General features: G+C 36.1%; 1 protein-coding gene across 2 annotated transcripts; it reads right to left on the reverse strand.

The window, feature by feature from the left end:
• Positions 1 to 1201: 1201 nt before the first annotated feature.
• On the reverse strand, positions 1202 to 18593 carry LARP7 (La ribonucleoprotein domain family member 7). 2 transcript variants are annotated; one of them, XM_029941847.1, is made up of 13 exons: positions 18462 to 18593; positions 12936 to 13136; positions 12309 to 12409; positions 12140 to 12223; positions 11843 to 12007; positions 11671 to 11764; positions 11246 to 11593; positions 11017 to 11161; positions 9212 to 9360; positions 8324 to 8442; positions 5089 to 5248; positions 4758 to 4849; positions 1202 to 1811 (listed from the first exon to the last, which is right to left on the reverse strand). In XM_029941847.1, exons 2-13 carry the CDS (start codon positions 13132 to 13134, stop codon positions 1731 to 1733), a joined length of 1737 nt encoding a protein of 578 aa, XP_029797707.1. In that variant the 5' UTR covers positions 13135 to 13136; positions 18462 to 18593; the 3' UTR covers positions 1202 to 1730. The 2 variants fall into 2 exon arrangements, with proteins under 2 accessions (XP_029797707.1, XP_029797703.1); XM_029941843.1 differs by having other exon boundaries at positions 11246 to 11596.
• Between the last annotated feature and the right edge of the window lie 4211 nt (positions 18594 to 22804).

Raw genomic sequence — 22804 nt, forward strand, 5'->3', positions numbered from 1 at the left:
TGCTGTTAGATAAAAAGCAAATTCACTTACCCCCCAAAATGAAAGGTTCACAGAAACCTTGGAAGGTCACTCAGTTATCATGAGCTTGCTTTTAGGAATGTATCCCACATAATCTGGAGCTACTTGTTACATGACTTACCTAGTGTCATGATTATGTTGACTTGTCCATCTTCCCCAAGGCTGTAAAGGCTGTAAACTGCTCAAGGGCAGGGCGCCTTACCTTTTTCTTGGTAGCTCAGAAGTCTATGGTGTCAGTGTCAAATAGGTAACAAGGGCTAAATAAGTATTTAATTAAATGAATTAAGGAAAACATCGAAGAATGAATGAATGTGGCTTCTCCTCCACCTTTTTTGTTTGCCCTAAGGAGTTACCTAACAAAGTGTAACTTTTATTACCTATTTTTGCTTACCGTCTCTAATTACCACTGAACTATGAGGTCCATGGGAAAGGGATCTTCCCCCCAAGAGCTAAAATTGTCCAAAGATACTTGTTGAATGACCACTTATCTTGTTTTAAAAACTGTCAAGGGGAAAATTGCTGAAATTTTACTTAACCTTTCCAAAGTCACCTTAAGACAGTCCTCACTGAGACCAACTGAATCCTTGAAGCTTGCATGCAACTTTTGACTATTCTGGATCAACTGAAGCATATTCAGTCATAATCTTCATAAACAGGTTTAGTAACTATTTCCAGATCTTTCTTTTCCTCCATTAGAGTGTGTGTATGTTAGCTTTCCTTCATGGAGAAAAAAAAGGGAGCAAGTCCGTGGCAACTTGGCAGATACCTATTTTTAGTATTAATAAACTGCTGTCACCCCAACCAGTAGGCAGCCAATCACCTCAAATCCCTGGCTCATAGAAGTAAACAGCTTCCTGACTGGAGGCCTTCTACAATTAGGCATCAGATTAGGCCCCCACTTCTGGATAAAGCTGATGGGACTACAAATGGTTTCTAGCCCAGGGAAATGAACCCAATGGCAGTTTCTGATATTCTGATAAGGGATTAAGACGCCAGTCATGAAAAAGCCCTCCAGGTTCAGTTCTGAGAAGGCCTTAAATACGCCAGTCTGAGTTAAAAAAATGATAGTTATGCCTAAGGCTGATTCTGAGAATCAGAATCCTTGTGTTCATAGCATCTGGTACATTTTACTTTGGCTAGGCAAAATAAAACGTTTAACTTCATTAATGAAAAACAAACTCGATACTTTAAAAAGTTTAACATTTTAATTGAAACAGTTCATATGGCCTGTTCAGTGGAATAAGCGAAGTGCAATAAACAGAATGAAGTATCACACATAACTCTCTGTATAAATCACCATGAAAAGATATCCTAGATATTTGAAATGAAAAAAGCAAACTATAAAAGAAGTACAGTGAGTCCACTGTCAAACATTTTCTTAAACTATTTAAGTATCATTTTTGCAAATGTTTTGTTTTTGTAATATAAAACAACAAAATTAATAATGTTCAGACATATTCACTGAATCATTTTGAGGGTTGATTTGTAGAAGATAATTTCAGCAAATAAAATGTTTAAGGTAAAACTATGGTATACAATGTACTTGTCCCCCAAAAAAGTCTTATTAACAGGTTAAAGAACAAAGGTATTTCCTTTAATTAATGTAGGTTTCAGGAAAACATTCTTTATTATTTACTACCATAATAAAATGGATTTCCTAAGAAAAGTTCAAGTGTCCAGTGAAATCTTAAGAGGTGAATCAAAAGTGTTTTTCAGTCATATTCAGAAAATCTAATATGTTTACTTGCTTGTTGAGTCTTTGCCAGTCTAATCTTTTCAGCTTTGGTGATTAACTACGGAGAAAGAAATTACAAATTAGAATGTATTGGATACTTAAAACAAAAAGATAATTATGACTAAAAAAGTTCCACAACTATCAGGTTGAATAAAAATTTTTTAAAAGAGGGAGAGGTACAGAAATGAGATAAATTAAGTTGAACCCAAATCAATACAGAAAGAACTCTTCAGGATTATGGTTTATTAAATTTAACAGTGAATTTTAAAAATTATCTAAAACACTCTCACTTTAGTTGCAACATTTCTAAAAATGTTTCAATTGGGGCCCCTGGGTGGCTCAGTCGGTTAAGCATCCGACTTCGGCCCAGGTCATGATCTCGCAGTTCGTGGGTTCAAGCCCCACATCAGGCTCTGTACTGACAGCTCAGAGCCTGGAGGCTGTCTTCAGATTCTGTGTCTCCCTCTCTTTCTATCCCTCCCCTGCTCATGCTGTGTCTCTCTCTCTCTCAAAAGAAATAAAAAACATTAAAAAAAATGTTTCAATTGAAAATAGCCACTCCATGCTGGCAATTTTTTTTTTTTAACCTTTTAAGAGAGTTCAGGATCCATATTGGTTAGCTGTTTCAAAACCCCGTGGACTTGAGTATTAATTACCAAGACATTTCTTAAAGGACATGTGGCCCTAAATAATTATATTGTGAATGCGAATTCACGCATTATTGGAATGAAACAATGTATTTTGGGCTGAGTGCTACACAAGGTTCGCTTACCAATCTGGAGATTAAAATACTCCCGAAAGGATCTGCTCTTAAGAACTGACCTAGTCCCAGGAGTCCGACACTATAGCTAGGCCCGTATAGCCTCCGTCCCTTCAAGGCTTCCTGGTTTCTGTTGCCTCTGCTTGGAGAGATGTGCATTTAGGCTCTCCTGCTTGTCTGCTCGCTTTCCCAAGGCCTGCTCTGATGTCACTGTCACAGAGAACGGCCCAGAAAACCCCATCTGATGTAAAGCCATCTCACAATACCCTTTGAGTTGATGTTCCTACACAGCATTTGTCATCACCCGACCTGAACTGTTCATCTGTAAACTTCATGAAAGCAGGGTCTCTAGTTCCTAGAATGATGGCTAACTAACACAAAGCAGCACTCAAAAATTATTAATTAAAGGAATTATCAGAAAGGTAAAAGGTAGACTGATGGCCTAATTATTGTGTTTTCTGTATAATACCCACTTCGTGTGGTACCTTATTTTTATTACATGATAGGAGCCAACTAGTTACTTAGGATCCTATACTGTTTATCGAACAAATCATGGTAAGGACAAGCCTGGTGGTGCAACAAGCAAATGAGATGAGGAAAAACTTTCCAACTCAATAACAGAGCTACTCATTGTGTTCCAATCCAATTTATAAAATTCCCTAGCCAGTGTTTATTTCCTTGCCTCAAGTTTATTTATGGAGGTCGGATCTTTCTGAAAAACAAAACTAATTCTTAGTTTTAAAAACATATGCAATTTAAATGAAATTTCACATCAATTAGAAGGATAAATACTATTTAACAAAGCAATTTCATTTTAATTGTGAGCTCTAGATCAATGATTTTAACATTTAAATAATCTCAAGCAGGCTTTGAAATTAACACTTCATAGACCTAAAAGAGTCCTTAGGGAGGAAGGAGGCCTTCCCACATTTCAGCAAATTCAGTCTGTATTCATGGAAACAGATTTAACAAAGAACAGTAGGAAACCTCCCTCCAAATCATCTTAAATTCCAGTGAATCCTTGACAATGCAAGGCTGATGAAAAACACCTGGTTTTTAATCAATACATAAAATCCCAAATCAACAAACCTAGGATCCAGGAAGTATTATGATTTTAAGTGCTAAGCAGTCACAGAAGAATGCCTATCTTTTTAGATTTTTATTTAATACTACAGGTCTTAAAATTTTATAATAGCATTAGTTATTATGTACCCTTAATTTGTACTGAGCACTTAAAGATGTACCACTACTTATCATAATCTGACTAAAAAGAATAAACATGACAGCTCAAAGCAACGACAGTATTAAATTACTCAATATCATTTAAAACAAAATTATTCAAAGAAAGTCTTATTTTACATTATTTAAGGTGTGTAAGCTTGTTTGTTTCACCTGTTGACTACTCTAGAGAAAAAGGAATAAAGCTTATCATTACTATAACAAACACTAGGCATAAAGTCTCCCAGTCTTATCTGTGGTGGCTCATATCTTTAAAAACTACACTCTTGGGGGAGGGGGGAAAAGAGGTGGTGGTGATGGTGGAGGGCACTTAAGGGGAAGAGCACTGGCTGTTGTATGGAAAACAATTTGACAATAAAATATTATGGAAAAAAAAATAAAAACTACATTCTTAAATACAATGTGTTTTACTAGTAAGACAATCTTTAAATAATTATTTACTACCAAACTATAGCAGCTAGAAAACAATACTGTTTAAATTAAATTGCTACCACCGGGTACAATAAAAGAAAGGAAAACAAAAAAACTTAAAAAAAAAAAACAATGTACCCTGTGGGGAAAATTCTAATTTTGTGTATTTCAAAATACAGAAAAACAAGTATTCTTTCTCACAATTTAAAATGCAGTATAGGGGCACCTGGGTTGCTCAGTCAGTGAAGCATCCGGCTTAGGCTCAGGTCATGATCTCACGGTTCATGGGTTCGAGCCCCGTGTCAGGCTCTGTGCTGACAGCTAGCTCAGAACCTGGAGTCTGTTTCAGATTCTGTTTCTCCCTCTCTCTCTTTCTGACCCTCCCCTGCTCATACTATCTCTCTCTGTCTCTCAAAAATAAATAAAAGACATAAAAAAATAAAATGCAGTATATACCATGTAAATCTTTGTTGTGTATAGAAAAACCAAGGTTATTTTAGGACTATACATTACTGACTTCCAGATAACATTCAACCTATTATTATATTTAAGTTACCAAACAACTATAACAACAAAAAACAAAAAATAAATTACCTTCTCAGTGCCTCTTTTCTTTTCACGAGGCTGATTAAGTTTGGCCTGCCTATCTACCAAAATCTTCTGCCAATACCTCTGCTCATGATCACCTTGAAAACAAACCAAAAAAATAATCACTGAAACATATGAAGGAACATATTCAAGGCATTAATCACACTTCAATAATAAAACTATAGTTGTCTGATTACATTCAATTCTACTTTGTACATACTGGAATATGAAAAACAGTAATAGTTTATTAACCAAAACGAGAAAGCATCAATCACTTCTAAATAAGTGATTAAGTGATTCTAAATAAGAATTATTAAAAAAGACTCTGGAGTTTTACCAGAAAGGATCTCGAGGTTCCAGTAGTGCTTCTTTTTAATTTCCATGTGCGCATTTATTATTGCTTGGGCATCCTCAGGGGTTTTAAATCTAGCATGGCATTCTGTATCTCCATCTAGCAAGTCCACATAAACAACTTCTGAGATTGCTGCCAAAGTATCCTGCATTAGAGTTTAGAAAGATTTTAAACAAATAATAAAAGTGTCTGCTAATAATTCTACAATTATTCCCATGGTTGTGTCAGAATGTATTACATAAATAAGCCATATCTAGGTTAAATGAGGAGTAACTATCCTACTTATCAAACATTCTTCTAAAACACAGGGGTGCTTGGCTGGCTCAGTCAGTACAACAGGTAGGTGACTCTTGATCTCAGGGTTGTGAGTTCAAGCTTCATGTTGAGGGTAGAGATTACTTACATAATCTGGGCTCAAACTCACAATCCCAACATCAAGAGTCATAAACTCTCTTGATCTGATTGAGCCAGCCACACCTCCCCTGGTAAAATACAAATACTCTTAAAATTGACTTGGACAAAGTTGAAAACTCTAGTCAAAACCTTTTTTTCCCACCACAATCTTAGAATATTAATTAGAACAGGACTACTCTACAGAAGGAAAATAGATTTATAGAACAGGATATACAAATAATTTTCCCTAACCCCAAATCAAAAAGGGGGTTATGAGTCTTGGTATAGTTAAAATAAGGGATAAAATTAAAAAACAAAAACCCCTGAATGGATTGGAGGAGAAGGTGCATTTCCACTCATTTGTACAAAATCTCTTAGGACTTAAAATATACGAAACAAATTCAACTTTTTATTTTAACAACTCATGAAAAAAACATTTCATGGGAATCTACCAAACTCCTAGGTTCCTGAGTAGATCTATGGGAATATAGCTCAAGAATTCATACTTTCTGATGAAAAACCTGAATAATCTCTTCTAAACAAGTTGTGGTCACCCAGCAAGGAAACGTTTTACCTATAATGCCTGCTGTGAGGGCAAATTAACAAGATTCCTGCATTCCTAATCATTTCTTCCCAGCAGGTTCTGTGATGTAAACAATGTAATTATGCAGGAATGTTATATAATTCTTCATTCATCAGCTACCGTTCAGAAAACCAAAGAAATTACTACAGATTCCCAACTTAAAGAAAAAAAAGCATTTTACCCATCTGGATGGCTTCCTTTACTTTTGACCCAAATATCAAGCCTCAAAGAATTTAGATTACTTTTAGATATTGGATTTTTAAAGTCTGAATTCCATAAGTGAGCAGTATCTGGCAATATAATTTCATCATAAAATAAGAGAAATTTATTAGTTAATAACAAAGAATATGCAGTAAAAACCTGTGAAGCCAGGGACTAAGTATTAACTCACCCCTAGTCTTAGCATACTGCGTATCTCAAAATTGGCACTTACTGATTACTAATTACATAAAAAAAAATTGAACTGGAGGCAAATATACTTGCCAATTCTTTCTACTTATACTTTAGTACTAAATTTAGACAGAAAGCAAGACAAATAATTGGTATGAAGTTAATGAAATGTGAGTGTATTAATTGGTAGTGTTTTGTAACTGACTTACCAGATAGATCTGATTACAATTCAAAATACTACCTATCTACCCAGTATAATGTTAGGCTAATCGTGAGACTTAAAACCATTCCATAAAATGATAAATTAGCCTGGTAATCACATGGGCAAGTTAAACAGCAATCAACATCATAATAACTCAATTTTTTCCCAGCTAAATGTAAGTAACTACTAACATTTATGATTTTATGATCTGGGTAATTTTTAACTGGCATATCTTTTAGATAATAAAAGCTCTTTGATGAGTGTTACTGAACCTATGTCCGTAATTTAAATAACAAACTCTAATTTTTCCTTTAAATCTTTTGCAACCTCACTAACCACAGCTTCACTTACACTCAGTTTTTTACCCTTCTGATCTGAAAATGTATTGTTACCATACTCTGAAATCCAAGTTGGTAATGTCAACTTGGGATTCACCCTAATCAATATCATAAAAAGAATCTAAATTTAGGTTAGTGACAGCTACAAGATTTTAAAGGAAAAAGGGTTTCAGATAACGTGCTTACAAACATGCTTATTGCAATGAGCAACCTCAATGGTTATGGAAGTTAAAAAATATGACCAGTAGGAGTCTATGCAAAACCAGAACATACTAAATGATGATGAATGTCAGTACAACAATGGAAAATATATTTGCTATGCAAACATATATGTTATTTTACAAAAAATATGTCAATAAGAAATAAGGCTGTGCCGTTACAAAAGGCTGTTAGATAAAGTGAAAAAGGACTGCAAACCAGTCCAATTGTATAGCAATACATAGTGTATAGCAATTTATAGTGGAACTTATTCAGAACTCTGTATTTATTTGCACATGCATACAAATTTTTGTAGCTTTTCAAAATATCTTACTCTTTTCTGTAATTGTTTTAGATTTTTAAAACAATCAGTGTAGACTGAAAATAACAAAAAAAATTTAAGAAATATTAACGAAACCCTTATTCTCCAAAAAATCTTTAATTTCTTCAAGGAAAAAATTTCACTCTCCAAGGGGATTAACAGACAAAAATTACTAAATTTATGTTAAGTTAAAAAATATTCATATGATAACCCTTTTATTCCAAAATAATTTTGACTTTCTTCAGGTCACAAAATCTTAGGAAACTGCTGGAAGCTAAGAGCTCTAACATTTCTCTAATGAATTATGTTCACTACCAAATCAGACAACAGAAGATAATTAAAAATTCATAATATTTTCAGACCAACTCTAATGTTAATTCGATCTTTTAATATGTTTTGGCATGAAATATTTTCTATAATCTATTTTCTCTGAAAACAGACAATATCCCCTAAAGGAATACTAGGAAAGCATTTTACTATTTTTTCTTTTCATTTATAGTTAAAGCATACTCATTCAACTGCTCAACCAACCATTAATGGCACCAAAAAAATAAACAAAGTGGAGTTCTATAGAAAAACATTTTAAACTGTGCTCACTGCAAATTTAATCCAGCAGGGAATTCAGACTTCAGATTTTCCTTCAAGTCAAACACAAGAGTTACGGTGGAATCAAATCTAGAGTAGTTTATGGCAGAGGAACAAATTCTAATTTGATTTGCTTTGTTTTCCATTTTCACATGGGGAAATTTAAAAAGGAGAGAGCAACAACTACCCTTGACACAGAAAAGCATTACCCTGACTTGTTTCCTGCCAGGTAGCGGCTCAGTGCTAACAATCTTCACAATCACACCATTTACAAACTGTGGTCCTGTTGCATTAGCCTTCTCCTGGGGACAACACTCTTCACTGTTTGCTGTTGATTTGAAGAGGAAAGAGAAATAAGCCTCTTACACTTAATAATTTAGTAGGCCCATTTCACAAGAACAATATAATTTTTCAGCTGATTTAAGTAACTAATTTTAATTTACTTAATGTAACTGTAAAATAATTAATAAGTTATTCTAGTGTCATACAGCTTCTTGCAGATTACTATGAAATACCAAATCTTTTATTACTCTAATTGCAGAGCATTGTTAGAACACTTATAAAACCTTAAAAAAAAAATGCTCCCTTTCTCTTACCCAAATAATAAAGCACTCAGTAAACAGACGCAGAACTATATGTAAGAACATTCAACAAATACCATGATTAGAATGTGAAAATTTATATTTTCAATTTGTAAGAATTCAAAATATGTCCTAATAGGATAAAATCACAAATGGAAATTATAATTTTTGTTTCTACAAACTTGCTAAATTCATAAACTATCCATTCATCACTAATTCTGATCAGTAATAAAAACTGTAGAGAAAACTTAAGTAATTAAAAGACACCTTTTTGGGGCGTTTCTTTCTTTTCTTTTCTTTTCTTTTTTTTCTTACTAATGTCAAGGCCTTGAATTAAAGGGGCCCCATTCCAGACTCACATGCTCTACTGAGCTAGCCAGGTGCCCAAAAAAAAGGAGTCTTTAATTGCACACTTAAATTTTTAAAAGTTAAGGTTTATCCTGAAATAATTCAGAAATAATACATTAGTATATAAATACAATACAATGCTACAAAAACTATCAGAGTGTTATTTACTTTTTTCATTTTCTATTCCAGAGTTAGGAGGTACTCCATTTGTTTCCATTTTTGACTCCGATTTTATTTGGGATATTGTTTTTTTTAACGAAGCCATGCTGGCCTTTTGCAGTGCTAAATACTCTTTTTTCAAATCCATCCATTCGCTCCTATAAATGAAAAGAATGTACTTATGAAATAATGACTACAGATGGCCAAATAAGAAATATCAAAATGTATACATTCACAGTCTCTTGTAATCACTCCTCTTAACTTTCCCTTCTTTAAACACACATTCCCATTACTTCTTAAGTCCTAAATCCAGCCAGCAAATATGCAAAGGGGATTTCAGATGAAATGTTTTAAATTTGACAATTCTTGAATATGTTTCAAATATTTTCTTTTATGAAAATAAAAGTTTTGAATTAATTAACTAGTAACAATTAGTCATCACTGGGGGGAAAATGGCAGATTATTATTTAAGGATTATTTGTTAAACTGCTTCCAATTTGAGGATAGCATTCCTTAGTATTTACTTGACTCAAAAGGAATTTCTAAGAAGAAAAAAACACCCCATGGAAGCAATTTATTTATTTACATACATTTAACATGTAGATGTTTCCTCAAACAGCTAGAGCTCCTCCAGATAGAAACACAATGTCTCTCCAGGCTCCACAGGAGCGCTCATTGTTACTCTAATCTATGCCATCAAACAAGCAGATAGGGGATTTTTTTTTTTTTTAAAGAGGAGGCTATCTTGCGGTAATGGTCTTAGCTGTTATTATTGACATCTGTATACTTCAAAAAAAAAAAGTATCCAGACCCACCCAGGATCATACATTCCCCAAGAGCTGATACATTAGAATAACAAAAACCTCTTGTAATGATTCTGTGAGATAAAAAGGCAAGAGGAATTCAGCAGTTAAGAATAGTATAAATACACGTGCCTAAAGTCCTTGCCTTTTAACCTTCAAGAGAAGGACCCGACACTTGGGAGAGCACAATTCAGGAAGGATCAGAAAAACTTTCTTCCCAAAGGTATGGGTTTTTTTTTTTTTTCCTTTTTCTTTCCTTCCCCGCCCCCCCTACATTGCTTCCACTTCTTGAGTGGATGGACTCCCTTTAACTTTAACATGGAAGTACTTTCTTTTACTTTTAAAATAGTAAGTGCTTCCATGTTTTAGTAGAAGTGAATCCAAATCCTTCCTCTGAATGGAACTAGACAAGTTACATAGGGCCCAAGTGGATCCCCTTTGCTTTAACATGGGGGTACCTGCTGTGTAAAACAAAAGTAAGTGCTTCCATGTTTCAGTGGAGGTGTTTCCAACTGGACACGACTTTTATCTTTATCCAGGGTTTTCTAAGCTTACTTTACAGGTTAAAGAATTTTCATGATTTCATGTTAGAAGACTGGGCTCCCCACCACTTAAACGTGGATGTACTTGCTTTGGATCTATAAAAGTAAGTGCTTCCATGTTTTAGTGATGGTAAGTCTTACTTTTACATTTTAGAAGTTTACATTTAGAAGTTTAGAAGTTTACCTCATCTAGGGTATATTTAAGCTGCATTTTTAAATCTGTTAAGGAACACCCTCTACTTTAACATGGAGACGCTTGCTGTGACATGCTACAATTAAGTGCTTCCATGTTTTAGTGTGGTGGTTCCTTTTTAATCCTCAGTTGCCATATTCACTGCGTACAGATCTTGGCTACATGCCATGACTGTTGCTAATATGCAACTCTGTTCAATACAAGTTGGAATTGCACTTTAGCAATGGTGATGGAGTGTGTCCATTTCCAACAACGGAATCTGTATCTTATACTTACTTTGAAAGTACTCTTAATGGTATAACCTCTTCTCCCATTTTGTGCCTCTCTTTGTGTTTCTTCTTATGCTTCCTTTTTGCTTTTAAAAGGGATCCATCTTTTACATCTCCAGTGTCCTTTTCCTCTTCAGTGGAGACTTCTATATCTTAAAATATCAAAAGATTTGTTAGATAATTAAGCGTTTTTCTTAATTTAATTTCAGGTAAATTAACCTTGAAGTTGGCAATACCTTTGTTTTCTTTGGGAACTTCTACATCTTCTGTTTTAATAGTGTCTTTCTGCGTTATTTTCTTTACTTTTGACCTGGGAGCTGGGTGTTCTGCTTCTTCAGAGATGCTTCTCTTCCTCTTCCCTGTTCTGACTGTAGGTAAGCTGGATACTTCTGCTCTTTCCCTTTTTTTCTTTTTCTTTGGTGGCTTCTGGGGTTCGGTAATCTCTACTTCAGACCCCTCAGATGTGGTCCTGGTTCGTTTCACTTTCCCGACGCTCTCCTTACTTGTGTCCATATTTGACTCTTTGGTCTGGATATTGTCTTCCTTCTTAATTCGGCCTTTCTTCTTCTTTTTCTTTTTCTTTTCTTCTGTAACAATGCTATCCTTAGTTTTCATTTCACTTAAACTACATTTACTTAAATATTAACAGTAATGAAATTACCTGGTGCTCCAAGGACAGGAATGGGTTTATTTTTTACTGTCTTAGGAAATATGCCAGGTTTTCTTGGTGCTTCTTCTGGTGGGTTGTTAAGAAACTGAAAGATCAATAAAATTTTGTTACTATCTAAAATTATTGCTAATTTTTTGCTTTTCTTTTTAGGTTCCTGACCTACCTCAATAGCTTTTGCTGCTTGTTCTTTTGTTTCAAATTCCACAAAGGCAAATCCCTTTGGATCTCCAGTAGATTTATAATGTGGTATGCTTATATAAACAACATTGCCACATTTCCCAAATACTCTTTCAATCCAGCTGTGATTAACATTTTTGGGAAGTAATTCCTATGGTAAATTAGAAGCAAAATTAAAATAGTACTTTCTCAGGGTCAATAAATTCGTACTTGTAATAAAATGTTTGTCATCCGTTCGAATACCAGCACTAATCTTTCCTAAAAAAATAAATAAAGCGCTTACCACATACACTGTCCGCTCATCCTCATCCTTTGGTCGTTCACCTAAAGGCTTTTTTCTCCTGATTCTGGTGCCTTCTAAGTCCAGCTATGAAATGGGTACATGAGGTTAATAACTGACCTAATAATTCTGTGATAAAATTGTAACAATTCTTACCTGTAACAATTATTACCTCTACAACAGATGAACTTTTCAGTGCTCTGGCTATTAACTTTCCATCTGTGGTCAATTTTTTCATTTTGTTGAAAGACACGAGAAGTGATATATCAACATCTAATGGAAATGCATAAGTTATTATTACAGAATGTAAAATATAAATGACTGCTAAACCAGGAGGATAAATGCATTTTGGTAACAAATTACATTTCCCTCCTTTCAAAACTAAGCAGTCTTTAGATTTGGACTAGGGAAAATGCCTTGTTTGAATTAACCCACTAAGCACAACCCAGTCCCGGGTCCTATGCTTGCCAGGAGCTCCACCATACAAACACTGAGCCTGGGTGGCTCAGTATGCTGAACCTCTGACTTCAGCTCAGGTTATAGTCTGCTGTCAGCTCTCCACACTTCCCCCCTGTTAGGGAGAGCCTACATCCACATGTGTAGGCTCTCCTTAAACACTATAAATCTGTCCTCTAAAGCAAAGGTGAGCTATAATAGTTTATATGGAAAAACTAATCTAGTGGGAGGGTAAAGAGACATGTGGTATATATCATAATATAAAATCGCATGGTAGCAATGTAAAAGTTTGAAGCAGCAGCCATCTAAAAATTAGTTACATTATACAGTGAAGTAAACTTACAACCATCTCTGGATTTTTCTATTTGTTCACGAAGAAATCTATCCTTGTGAAGATTTGCATCTCCAAACCAGAAATCCACTTGCTTAGCAATATCTGCAAGCACTTGTTTAACTCGTGACCGTTTCTTTTTTTCTACTTCTTTTTTCTTTTCAGGGTTTTCTTCCATTGCCTTTTCTTGGTTTCCACTTTCAGTTTCCATTCCTGTGTATTGAAAAAAGTTTATTTAAAATAATTGAATAAATATATTACAACTACATGTAATAGGTAATATAGGAAAATATTTAAGGTTATAGCCTTCAATTCTCTGAAGGGTTAATAGACTCCAATTCGGCTGGCAGAGGACAAACTGGGTTAACTAACACTTGCAATCAGCTGAGGAAACTTTCACTGGCTTTGTGGTTTTTGTTTAATATTTTCAATCTTACCTGTTTTTCATTAGTCTTTTTACATTCAAAATAATTTATAACCTATGATGAATTTGCTTTTCTCTCCCAATCACCTAGATAACATGGCTTGCTCCCTCACTTGCTAAAATTCTGTTCAAATGCCACTTCATTTAAAACTGCAAATTTCTGGGTACTCTGTATCTCCCTTGCCTCATTTTTCCTTCATTGTACTTCTAACATTATTGTACTTTAAAAATGCTTACTGGTTTTTGGGAGGAGAGGGGCAGAGAGAGGGAGACAGAATCCTAAGCGAGCTCCTCACTGTCAGCACAAAGCCAGTTGTTGGGCTCGAACTCATGAACTGGGAGATCATGACCTGAGCTGGAAGTCAGATGCAAAACAGACTGAGCCACCCAGGTGACCTTACTGTACATTTTTGTTTATCCTTCCTAGAATGTAATGTTAATTAAATTAGGTTTTTGTCTGTTTTGTTTACTGATGTATTCTCATTCCCCTAGCACACAGTAGTCACTAAAAAATTTGCTGAATGAATTGTGGCATGTTCACTGAATCACTAGAAGTGCACATACAAAAATGAGTAAATGAGCAAAGGCTTATTAAATCAAGCCTGCAATGAGACCCCTATAACACAGTTTTCCCATATTATATTTCCCAGGCTCACAAAATATGGTTTTCTTGGGACACAGGAGAGTGAACACCTAGGGAGAGTTTTATCTGTCTCCCCTATTTCACCAGGGTGGGAGCCACTACTGGTTGATATGTAGGCCTTGGACCTATGTGACCAGAATGACTTACTAGATTAATGGGAAACAGGGGCTAAGGTGACCTAAAACAGTCTGGTCCTTATCTGTGGAAGTCACACATGTCTGTTGTAGGTAAATGGGGAAAAACATGGATTTGGGTTAATTGCTGAGTCTGGCTGAGTCTGGCTAAGTGCTGGGGCTGAGACTGAAGATGAGATGAAGATGCTGTCCCTACTGTATGTATTTTCTGTCTTGTACCCTTCTTTAAAGCTCAGTATCTATGTGGTAGTAAAGCCTATTTCTGTCTCTTTGGCTGGTCAGCTGGAATCAGTTACTGCAGCAGCAATGCTGCAGACATAACAGAAATAGAAAATGTGTTTCAAAGTGACACCCAGTAAGAGAATATAAGCCATTAATGTGTTTCACTTCAAATCTCCAACTAAACATACATTCTCACAAAAAATCAATAGATGAGTATTTTGGCATTTTCAGAATAGGCTGCAACTGACTAACCAAGTACCAATTTTGGAAAATATGCAAGTAATGAAGTACTTATTGAGATGCATATAAAATGGAGTTACTTGTCAGAATTAATCATTAAAAAAAAACAAAACCAATTGGATATCATTTAGTGCTGAAAAACCCACATTCTTCAGCCCATCCGGCCATCATTCTAGTGAAACTGGAAACTGATCTCCACTGGCTACTGGACCCCTTAGCAGCCTCTGCAGTCAAACTCCCTACTTGAAAATATTTTCTTCATCTGGCTTTTAGGAGAATTTTCCTCTTTCTCAATTTCCTTTTCTGGACCATTCTACTCATTCTATTTTTACCTGCTACCCAGAACTGAATTTAGTCCTGTGCTCCCTTATCTGCACACACACCCTTTCTGAGGGTCTCAGGCCTTAAGCTCTTTAGCTCTACGCTGATGTTTCACATACATGTATACACATTCTCCAGCCCTTAGCCTTCCCATTAGCTACCCCCATTCCAATATTCAATCATCCATTTGACATCTTCCCTTATCTTCCTTAAGTATATCTCATGTGGAAAATGGCAAAAATTGAACTCTCAAATTTTAACAAACCTCTTTTTGCCTTGTTCTCCCCATCCTGGAAAACGCCAATCACAAAACTGTTGAGAGTAAAAATTCTGAAATCCTCCTTAATTCTTTTCTTCGTACACTACAACAAATCTATTAGCATTTTTGTTAGCTGTACCTTTATAAAAATATGAATATGAATACTTTTATTTTATCACCCGGTCTATGCTATCATTGTGTCTTGTCTGAACTACTACAAGAACATAACTTGTGCTTGCTTCTACTCTTCCATTATCACCAATTCTCCAGATAGTAGCCAGAACAGTCATTTAAGTATGTAACCCAGAGCATGTCAGTCTCTTGGACAAAATCCTCCAAATGTTTTTTAATCACACTCACAATCCAAAATCCATAGTATGGCCTACTAAGCAGTATGCTATCTGGCCTGGGGATATCTAACTTCTTTTTTTACAATTCTTTCCAACAGGTTCACTCCAACTGCAACATATTCCTTAAACATGCTAAGGCCATTCCCATCTCAAGGCCTTTGTTCTTGCTGTTTACCGTCCTACTACATTGCAGGGATTACTTGCCTGTTCATTCAGGTCTCCATAAATGTCAATTTCTCAACAAGGCTTTTTTTCACTCAATCTAAAATATTTCTTACCAGCAATCTTAACCCTACCCATCCCCTCCATGACCACTTTGTATCCTTGTACCCTCTTGTTGCTTCTCGGAATTATAATTTTATTGTCTGTCAACTCAACTAGAAAGCAAAAACTATGAAGGCAGGGACTTTAGCTTGATCACAACCTAAGCATTTGTTAAATAGTTATTTAAAAGAATCTCTCATGAACTACAAAATGTAAAACACTTCAAGTTCTTTTGAAAGGGGGTAGGATTATAATTTAAAAATAAGTGGAAGCTAACGATTATCATTACAGCAGGATCCAATGTTAACTATCTCTTTTGCAAAAACTCCAAATTAGTAAGGGGAAGACTATCAGCTCTCTAGTTCCTTTCCTTGTGAGAGCCACCATCTAAAGAAACAGTGGACAGAACTGCCTAAGTGAAGAAAAGTCACAATTCTCCCAAACCAGACTGTTCCCATCATTTTCATCTCAGAAACCCTCCTGCGTTCCTTCTCCTAAGGATTTTTTTGTGTTTTGAATAATTAAGTTCCAAAACTCTTGTCTAGTGTGTGTAACATATGTCTGAAATTTCTATCTTAAGAAATATATTCTCTAGATAATCAAATACACCTTTGTTAAGTAACAAGATAGGATATGATTTAACTCTCCTATGCAATGGCGGCTGGAAAATCAGGAAGTTACATGGCAGTACTTTCGTCACAGTCTTCTTTCTCTAACTCAACCTTCTCACTCCCCTCCATAAAGTGTAACCACTGTTATCATTTTATCATTCATCAATCTTTCACAAAGTCCTATCAATTCAACTTCTGGAATGCTTCTTCTCTCCCTCCAGTATTTCCACAAGTACTGTTATTATAATATGGGAACAGTTTATAAATGGTTCTAGAAAACATCTGTCCTCAGAAGCTGTGTAACTTGTCTAAAACACAGATCTAATTTTATGATTTTAATGTTAAAACTTTCAACATTAAAATTTTCTTAGCATTTCCTTATAATATGCAGGTTTAAAAAGTCAGTAATAAAAAATAAAAATTAAAAAACTGGTAATGAACCAGTGACATCCACCTGCTAACCAGAGCCTTAAAAAGTAAAAGTTACTGTTTAACAGTGTTAGTTACTTTACATATAGTTTTAATCCTCACAATTACAATCAGGTAGTTTCTTCCAACTTGTTTTGACAGAACTTAAAGGTGAAGTGAATTGGCCGAAATCAGCTAAGTAAACAAGTTCTGGTAAGTTTGATTCCTACCTTTCAGTACAACCTCATGTAGCCTGTCATCATTCACTCTATCTTCTGACTCAGATATTCTTAAAGTCAAGTCCATGGAATTTTTGGTGGGTTTTAAAAGGTAAATTTTAAAAAGAGAAATTTAAACATACATAAATACAACATGAATACACATCAAATATTTTATAAATCAAAGAACTAATTAAGTAGAATTTTGTATGTGTGTGTGTGTGTTCTGTTTTATTCTGTTTGGGGAACTAGTTAAGTATTAAAAACTAGGCCAGGAGGTACGTATCTGGCTCTTTGGTAGACCATGAGACCCTTGATCTCAAGGTCATGAGTTTAAGGCCTATGTTCTGTGTGGAGTCTTAAGGTAAGATAAATAAATAATAAACTTAAAAAATTATATGAAATACCAGTTCAAAGAAATAAAACAAATAAGCAATCCAGAACACTGAAATGAATTTGTTAATAGATGTAAAATTGGTCAGGGCAGTAACTGCAAAATTAATTTAATTGGAAGACTAATTTCCATTATTATCGTTTCCCACAACTTAAAGTAAAACAACTCAATGACAATGAAAGAGACAACCTAGAAAAGTGACTTAGACAACACATGCAGTATTACGCTTCTTGGTGGTTTCAAGATTCTTTGTAATTTCCCGACAAAAATTGTAATAACGCAAAATATTTGGACATGTACATGAATTTTCCTGGGAAACTCATCCATTGCCTTTCTCGTTTTTAGAGGAAACGGTGTTGTCAAAAACGTTGTTCTAGTCACGGTTGACCATCCAACGGTACCAGAACTCCCTTGCCTGTGTGCATGTTCTGAATTAGTCTTTTTGTCTTACTTGTCTTATAAACCTCTATTCAATCTTCAAGACCCACGTTAAATGGCATCTTACTCTCCGTAGCTTTCCAAGACCACTTCTCCTTTAATTAACTGCTTCCTTATTTTCCCTAAAGGGCATTTATTAACGCTTCACGGCACACTTAACACTTGTTAACGCCCTTCCGTAATTGATTTTCAATTCTTTGATGTCAGAAACTAGAATCCTGAATAAGAAAATGCCTTAACTTCACAACACAAACCCTCACATTCGCTATCGTTTGGCCGCCAGGGCTCATCACACGATGTACAGCAATTTCCACTTTGGCTATGGCCCGCCTTAGCATCCGTCCTTTCGCAAGGACGTCGCCAAATGCTGGGCGGGCCCCCAACCTTCCAACGCGGACAATGCGCGCCCCCAACCTCTGAAAACTGGAACTACAAGGGCTGCCAAAGGACTTTTGCGCGTGCGCACAGGGAACTAGCACAAGCAAACTGACGGGTCTGCGGGGAGGGGGCGAGGTGAGACGGACAACAGATAAAATGGACTTCGTGAAAAAAAGAGAAATTGAGACCTCGCTCAACCTGAGCAACACTATTTACAGTCTACTTGCAACTTACTCGGCTCAATTCCCAAAACACAGGCCCGGTGATAGCGTCCTCCAACGGTTTCGTCTCCAGATCCTTATGGTCCTGGTTACCGCGTCATAGGATGAGCGACACCGTTCCCCAGTACGCCTCTGAAAAGACAAGCCCAGAGACGGCGCGTCCGTCGCTCACGTCACAAGCGTGAGCGGGCGCAGGGGGCGGGGCGTCGTTCGAGGCTGGCCTGGGAGGCTCGCAATGAGAAGTTTGGCGGTTTGAAAGCGCTGGTTCTAGTGGGCGGGCTGAGTTTGGGTCCTGATCTGTTGTGGTCGCGGCTAAGTGACGTCACAGGTTTTCGCGGGAGAATTTCGAAAGTGGATTTTATGCAATAGGCCGGTGAAGTGAACTTTTTTTCCGGGACTGAGGGTGGATAGGCAGGGGGATTTTAAGCGGCGTCATTGATTTAGGGCAAAGGGTTAAAAGAATCTATTCTGCCAGAAGCGGTCTGGTCCGGGTGCTGTTTGGACGAGGTTTGGGTAGTGACAATAACAACTTGCTCCGAATCCCTGTAAAATTGGTGCCCCGTCTTCGCCGCTTTTCCAAGCCTCTGTTCTGCAGTTCTCGCATACGAGTAAGGACCAGAGAGGGTTTTGCTGTCTGTTTTTAGGTCAAGACTCATTGCCATTTGGTTAGCACTGGATTATGGTAATTATTATCTTGGTAAATGAAGTGTGGGTTTCTTTTGGTTATTTGGAATGACTGGTTTCTTAAACAAGAGATTGGGTTCTAGACTCAAACTTTTGAATCTGAACTATTTAGGGATTCTAAAGGTCCTGCTTCTTCCAAAATAAAAGATCAAAAACATCTTGTGGTACTTATATTTTAAAAGGAAGTGGTACTCATTTTATTGGGAACACTGAATTTTATATATGAATGTATTAAGCAGTGTAAGGATGTATGAGTATATATGTGTCTGGGGTGTGTTTGTGTCTGGTGAGATCTCCATACCACTTTAAAAGCTTTGCACATTAAACTTTGACCCTTCGGAGGTGGATCACCACTTGATGTGGTTAGATGAAGACTTTAAGACATTTTTTTTCTTTTCAAAATGTTATGTAAATTATAGTTAATTAACATCCAGCGCAATATTGGTTTCAGGAGTAGAACTCTTGTGAGTTATCACTTGCATACAACACCCAGGGCTCATCACAAATGTCCTCAATACCCATCAGCATCTAGCGTGTCCCCCACCTCCCTCCATCAACCCTGTTTGTTTTCTATCCTTAAGAGTCTCTTATGGTTTGTTTCCCTCACCCCTTCCCCCCTAGCTTCATCCACATCGTTGCAAATGGCAAGATTTCATTCTTTTTGATCACTGAGTAATACTCCACTGTGTGTATATGTATGTATGTATATATATACACATCACACCTTCTTTATCTGTTCATCGGTTGATGGACATTTGGGCCTTTTCCATAGTTTGGCTATTGTTGATAATGGTGCTAATAAAACATCGGGGTGCATGCACCCCTTTGAATCTTTTTTTTTTTTTATCCTTTGGGCAAATACTAGTGCAATTGCTGGATTGTAGGGTAGTTGTATTCTTAACTTTTTGAGGAACGCCCTTTCGTTTCCCAGAGTGACTGCAACAGTTCAAGAGGGTTCCACTTTGTCCACATCCTGCCCAACACCTGTTGTTTCTTGTGTTGTTTATGTAATTTAGCCATTTTGACAGGTGTGGGGTGGTATCTTATTGTGGTTTTGATTTGTATTTCCCTGATGCTGAGTGATGTTGAGCATCTTTCATGTGTCTTGTTTGCCTTCTAGATGGCTTCTTTGGAAAAATATCTATTCATGTCTTCTGTTTCTTAACTGGATTGTTTTTGGGGTGTTGAGTTTGATAAGTTTGTTATAGATTTTGGATAGAAACCCTTTATCAGATATGTCATTTGCAAATAATCTTCTTCAATTCCAGAAACTGCCTTTTAGTTTTGTTGATTATTTCTTTCCCTGTGCAGAAGCTTTTTATCTAGATAAGAGTCCCAATACTTCATGTGTGCTATTGTTTCCCTTGCCTTCCAAATGTGGCTAGTAAGAAGTTGCTCCAGCCAAGGTCAAAGAGGTTGCTGCTTGTTCTCTTCTAGGATTTTGATGGTTTCCTACCTCACATTTAGGTCTTTCATGCATTCAAATTTATTTATTTATAACATTTATTTATTTTGAGAGACAAACATGGCATGAGCAGGGAAGGGGCAGAGAGAGAGAATCCCAAACTGGCCTCGTGCTGCCAGCACAGATCCTGATTTGGAACTTGAACTCATGAACTGTGAAATCATGACCAAAACCAAGAGTCAGACAGTTAATGGACCTAGCCATCCAGGAACCTTCATTTTGAATTTATTTTTGTGTATGGTGTAAAAAAGTGGTCTGGTTTCATTCTTCATCATGTAGCTGTCTGATTTTCTCAACACCATTTATTGAAGTGCCCTTTTTCCATTGGATATTCTTTCCTGCTCTGTGAAAGATTAATGGGCCATATAATTATGGGTTCATTTATGGATTCTCTGTTCTGTTCTGTTGATCTGTGTCTGTTTTTGTACCAGTACCATACTGTCTCGATGACTACAGCTTTGTAATATAGCTTGAAATCCAGAATCAGGATGCCTCCAGTTTTGTTTTTCTTTTTTAGGATTACTTTGGCTATTTGGGGTCTTTTCTGGTCCCATACAAATTTAAGGATTGTTTGTTCTAGCTGTGTTAAGACTGCTGGTGTTATTTTGATAGGGATTGTATTGAATATGTAGATTGCTTTGGGTAGTATAGACATCTTAACATTGTTTTTTTCTTCCAATCCATGAGCGTGGAAAGCTTCTCCATTTCCTTGTGTCCTAAATTTCTTTCATAAGTGCCCTATAGTTTTCAAGAGTATAGGTCTTTTGCCTCTTTGGTGAAGTTTATTTCTAGGTATCTAATTGTTTTGTATGTATGTATTTCTAGGTATGTAATTGTTTTGGTGCAATTACAAGTAAGATTCCTTGATTTCTTTTTCTGCTGCTTTGTTATTGGTGTATAGAAGTGCAACAGATAGATTTCTGCACATTGATTTTATATCCTGAGACTTTGCTGAATTCATGCATTCTGGCAATTTTTTGGGTGGCTTCTTTCCAGTTTTCTGTATGGAGTATTTTGTCATCTGCAATTAGTGAAAGTTTGACTTTTTCCTTGCTGATTTGGATGCCTTTTCTTTTCTTTTCGTCGTCTGATTGCTAAGACTTCTAGTACTATTTAACTAGTAATGGTGAGAGTGAGAGTAGACAACCCTGTCTTGTTCCTGACTGTAAAGGAAAATTTCTCAGTTTTTTTCCCTATTGAGGATGATATTAGCTGTATGTCTTTCGTATATGGCTTTTATGATGTTGAAGTATGTTCCTTCTATATCTACTTTGTTGAGGGTTTTTTTTTTTTATCAAGAATGGATGCTATATTTTGTTAAATGCTTTTTCTGCATCTTTTCACAGGATCACATAGTTCTTATCCTTTCTTTTATTAATGTGTATCACATTGATTTGTGAAGATTGAACCACTCTTGCAGCCCAGTAATGAATCCTACTTGACCATGGTGAATAATTCTTTTAATGTACTGTTGGATTTGATTTCCTGGTATCTTGTTGAGAATTTTTGCATCCATGTTCATTAGGGATATTGGCTTGTAATTTTTTTTTTTTTGAGAGAGACAGAGAGAAACAGTGGGAGCAGGAGAGGGTCAGAACGAGAGAGAGATACAGAATCTGAAGCATGCTCCAGGCTCTGAGCTAGCTATCAGCACAGAGCTCGATGCAGGGCTTGAATCCATGAACCATGAGATCATGACCTGAGCTGAAGCTAGATGCTTAACCAACCGAGCCACCCAGGCGCCCCTTTAATTTTTCTTTTTAGTGAGGTCTTTGTCTGATTTTGGAATTAAGATAATTCTGGTCTTAAATAGAATTAGTTTGGAAGTTTTCCTTCCATTTCTATTTTTGGGAACAGCTTGAGAAGAATAGTTATTAACTCTTCTTTTTAAAAAAAATACTTATTTTGCAAAGGAGAGCAAGTGTGTGCACCTGTGTGAGTGATGGATGGTCAGAGAGGGAGAGAGAGAGGGACAGAGACAGAGAAAGAATCCTATAAGTAATCCTAAATTAGTAAATACCGGATTCCTAATCTGTATGTTGTGGTGATAATATCTACTCTTCAGGATTCTGAGACTGACAAATATTACATATAAATTTTATCTGATATAAGTTATCTAGTCTAATTCCTGCCTGACATGGTAGGCACTCAGTGAATAGTTGCATGTCATATTTGTGGGTATGAGTGTCAGAATTTTGACTACTTAG

Source organism: Suricata suricatta, chromosome 1, assembly GCF_006229205.1.
Source record: "Suricata suricatta isolate VVHF042 chromosome 1, meerkat_22Aug2017_6uvM2_HiC, whole genome shotgun sequence".
Classification (NCBI taxonomy): Eukaryota; Metazoa; Chordata; class Mammalia; order Carnivora; family Herpestidae; genus Suricata; species Suricata suricatta.

Bases quoted from the DNA above. Each gene is read 5' to 3' on its own strand.
- LARP7 (XM_029941843.1), bottom strand. From the start codon at position 13,134: ATGGAAACTGAAAGTGGAAACCAAGAAAAGGCAATGGAAGAAAACCCT. The intron at 12,224-12,308 runs GTAATAATTGTT...CCCATTTCATAG, and splicing joins AAAGTTCATCTGTTGTAGAG to CTGGACTTAGAAGGCACCAG. The intron at 11,162-11,245 runs GTATTGCCAACT...TGATATTTTAAG, and splicing joins AGTTCCCAAAGAAAACAAAG to ATATAGAAGTCTCCACTGAA.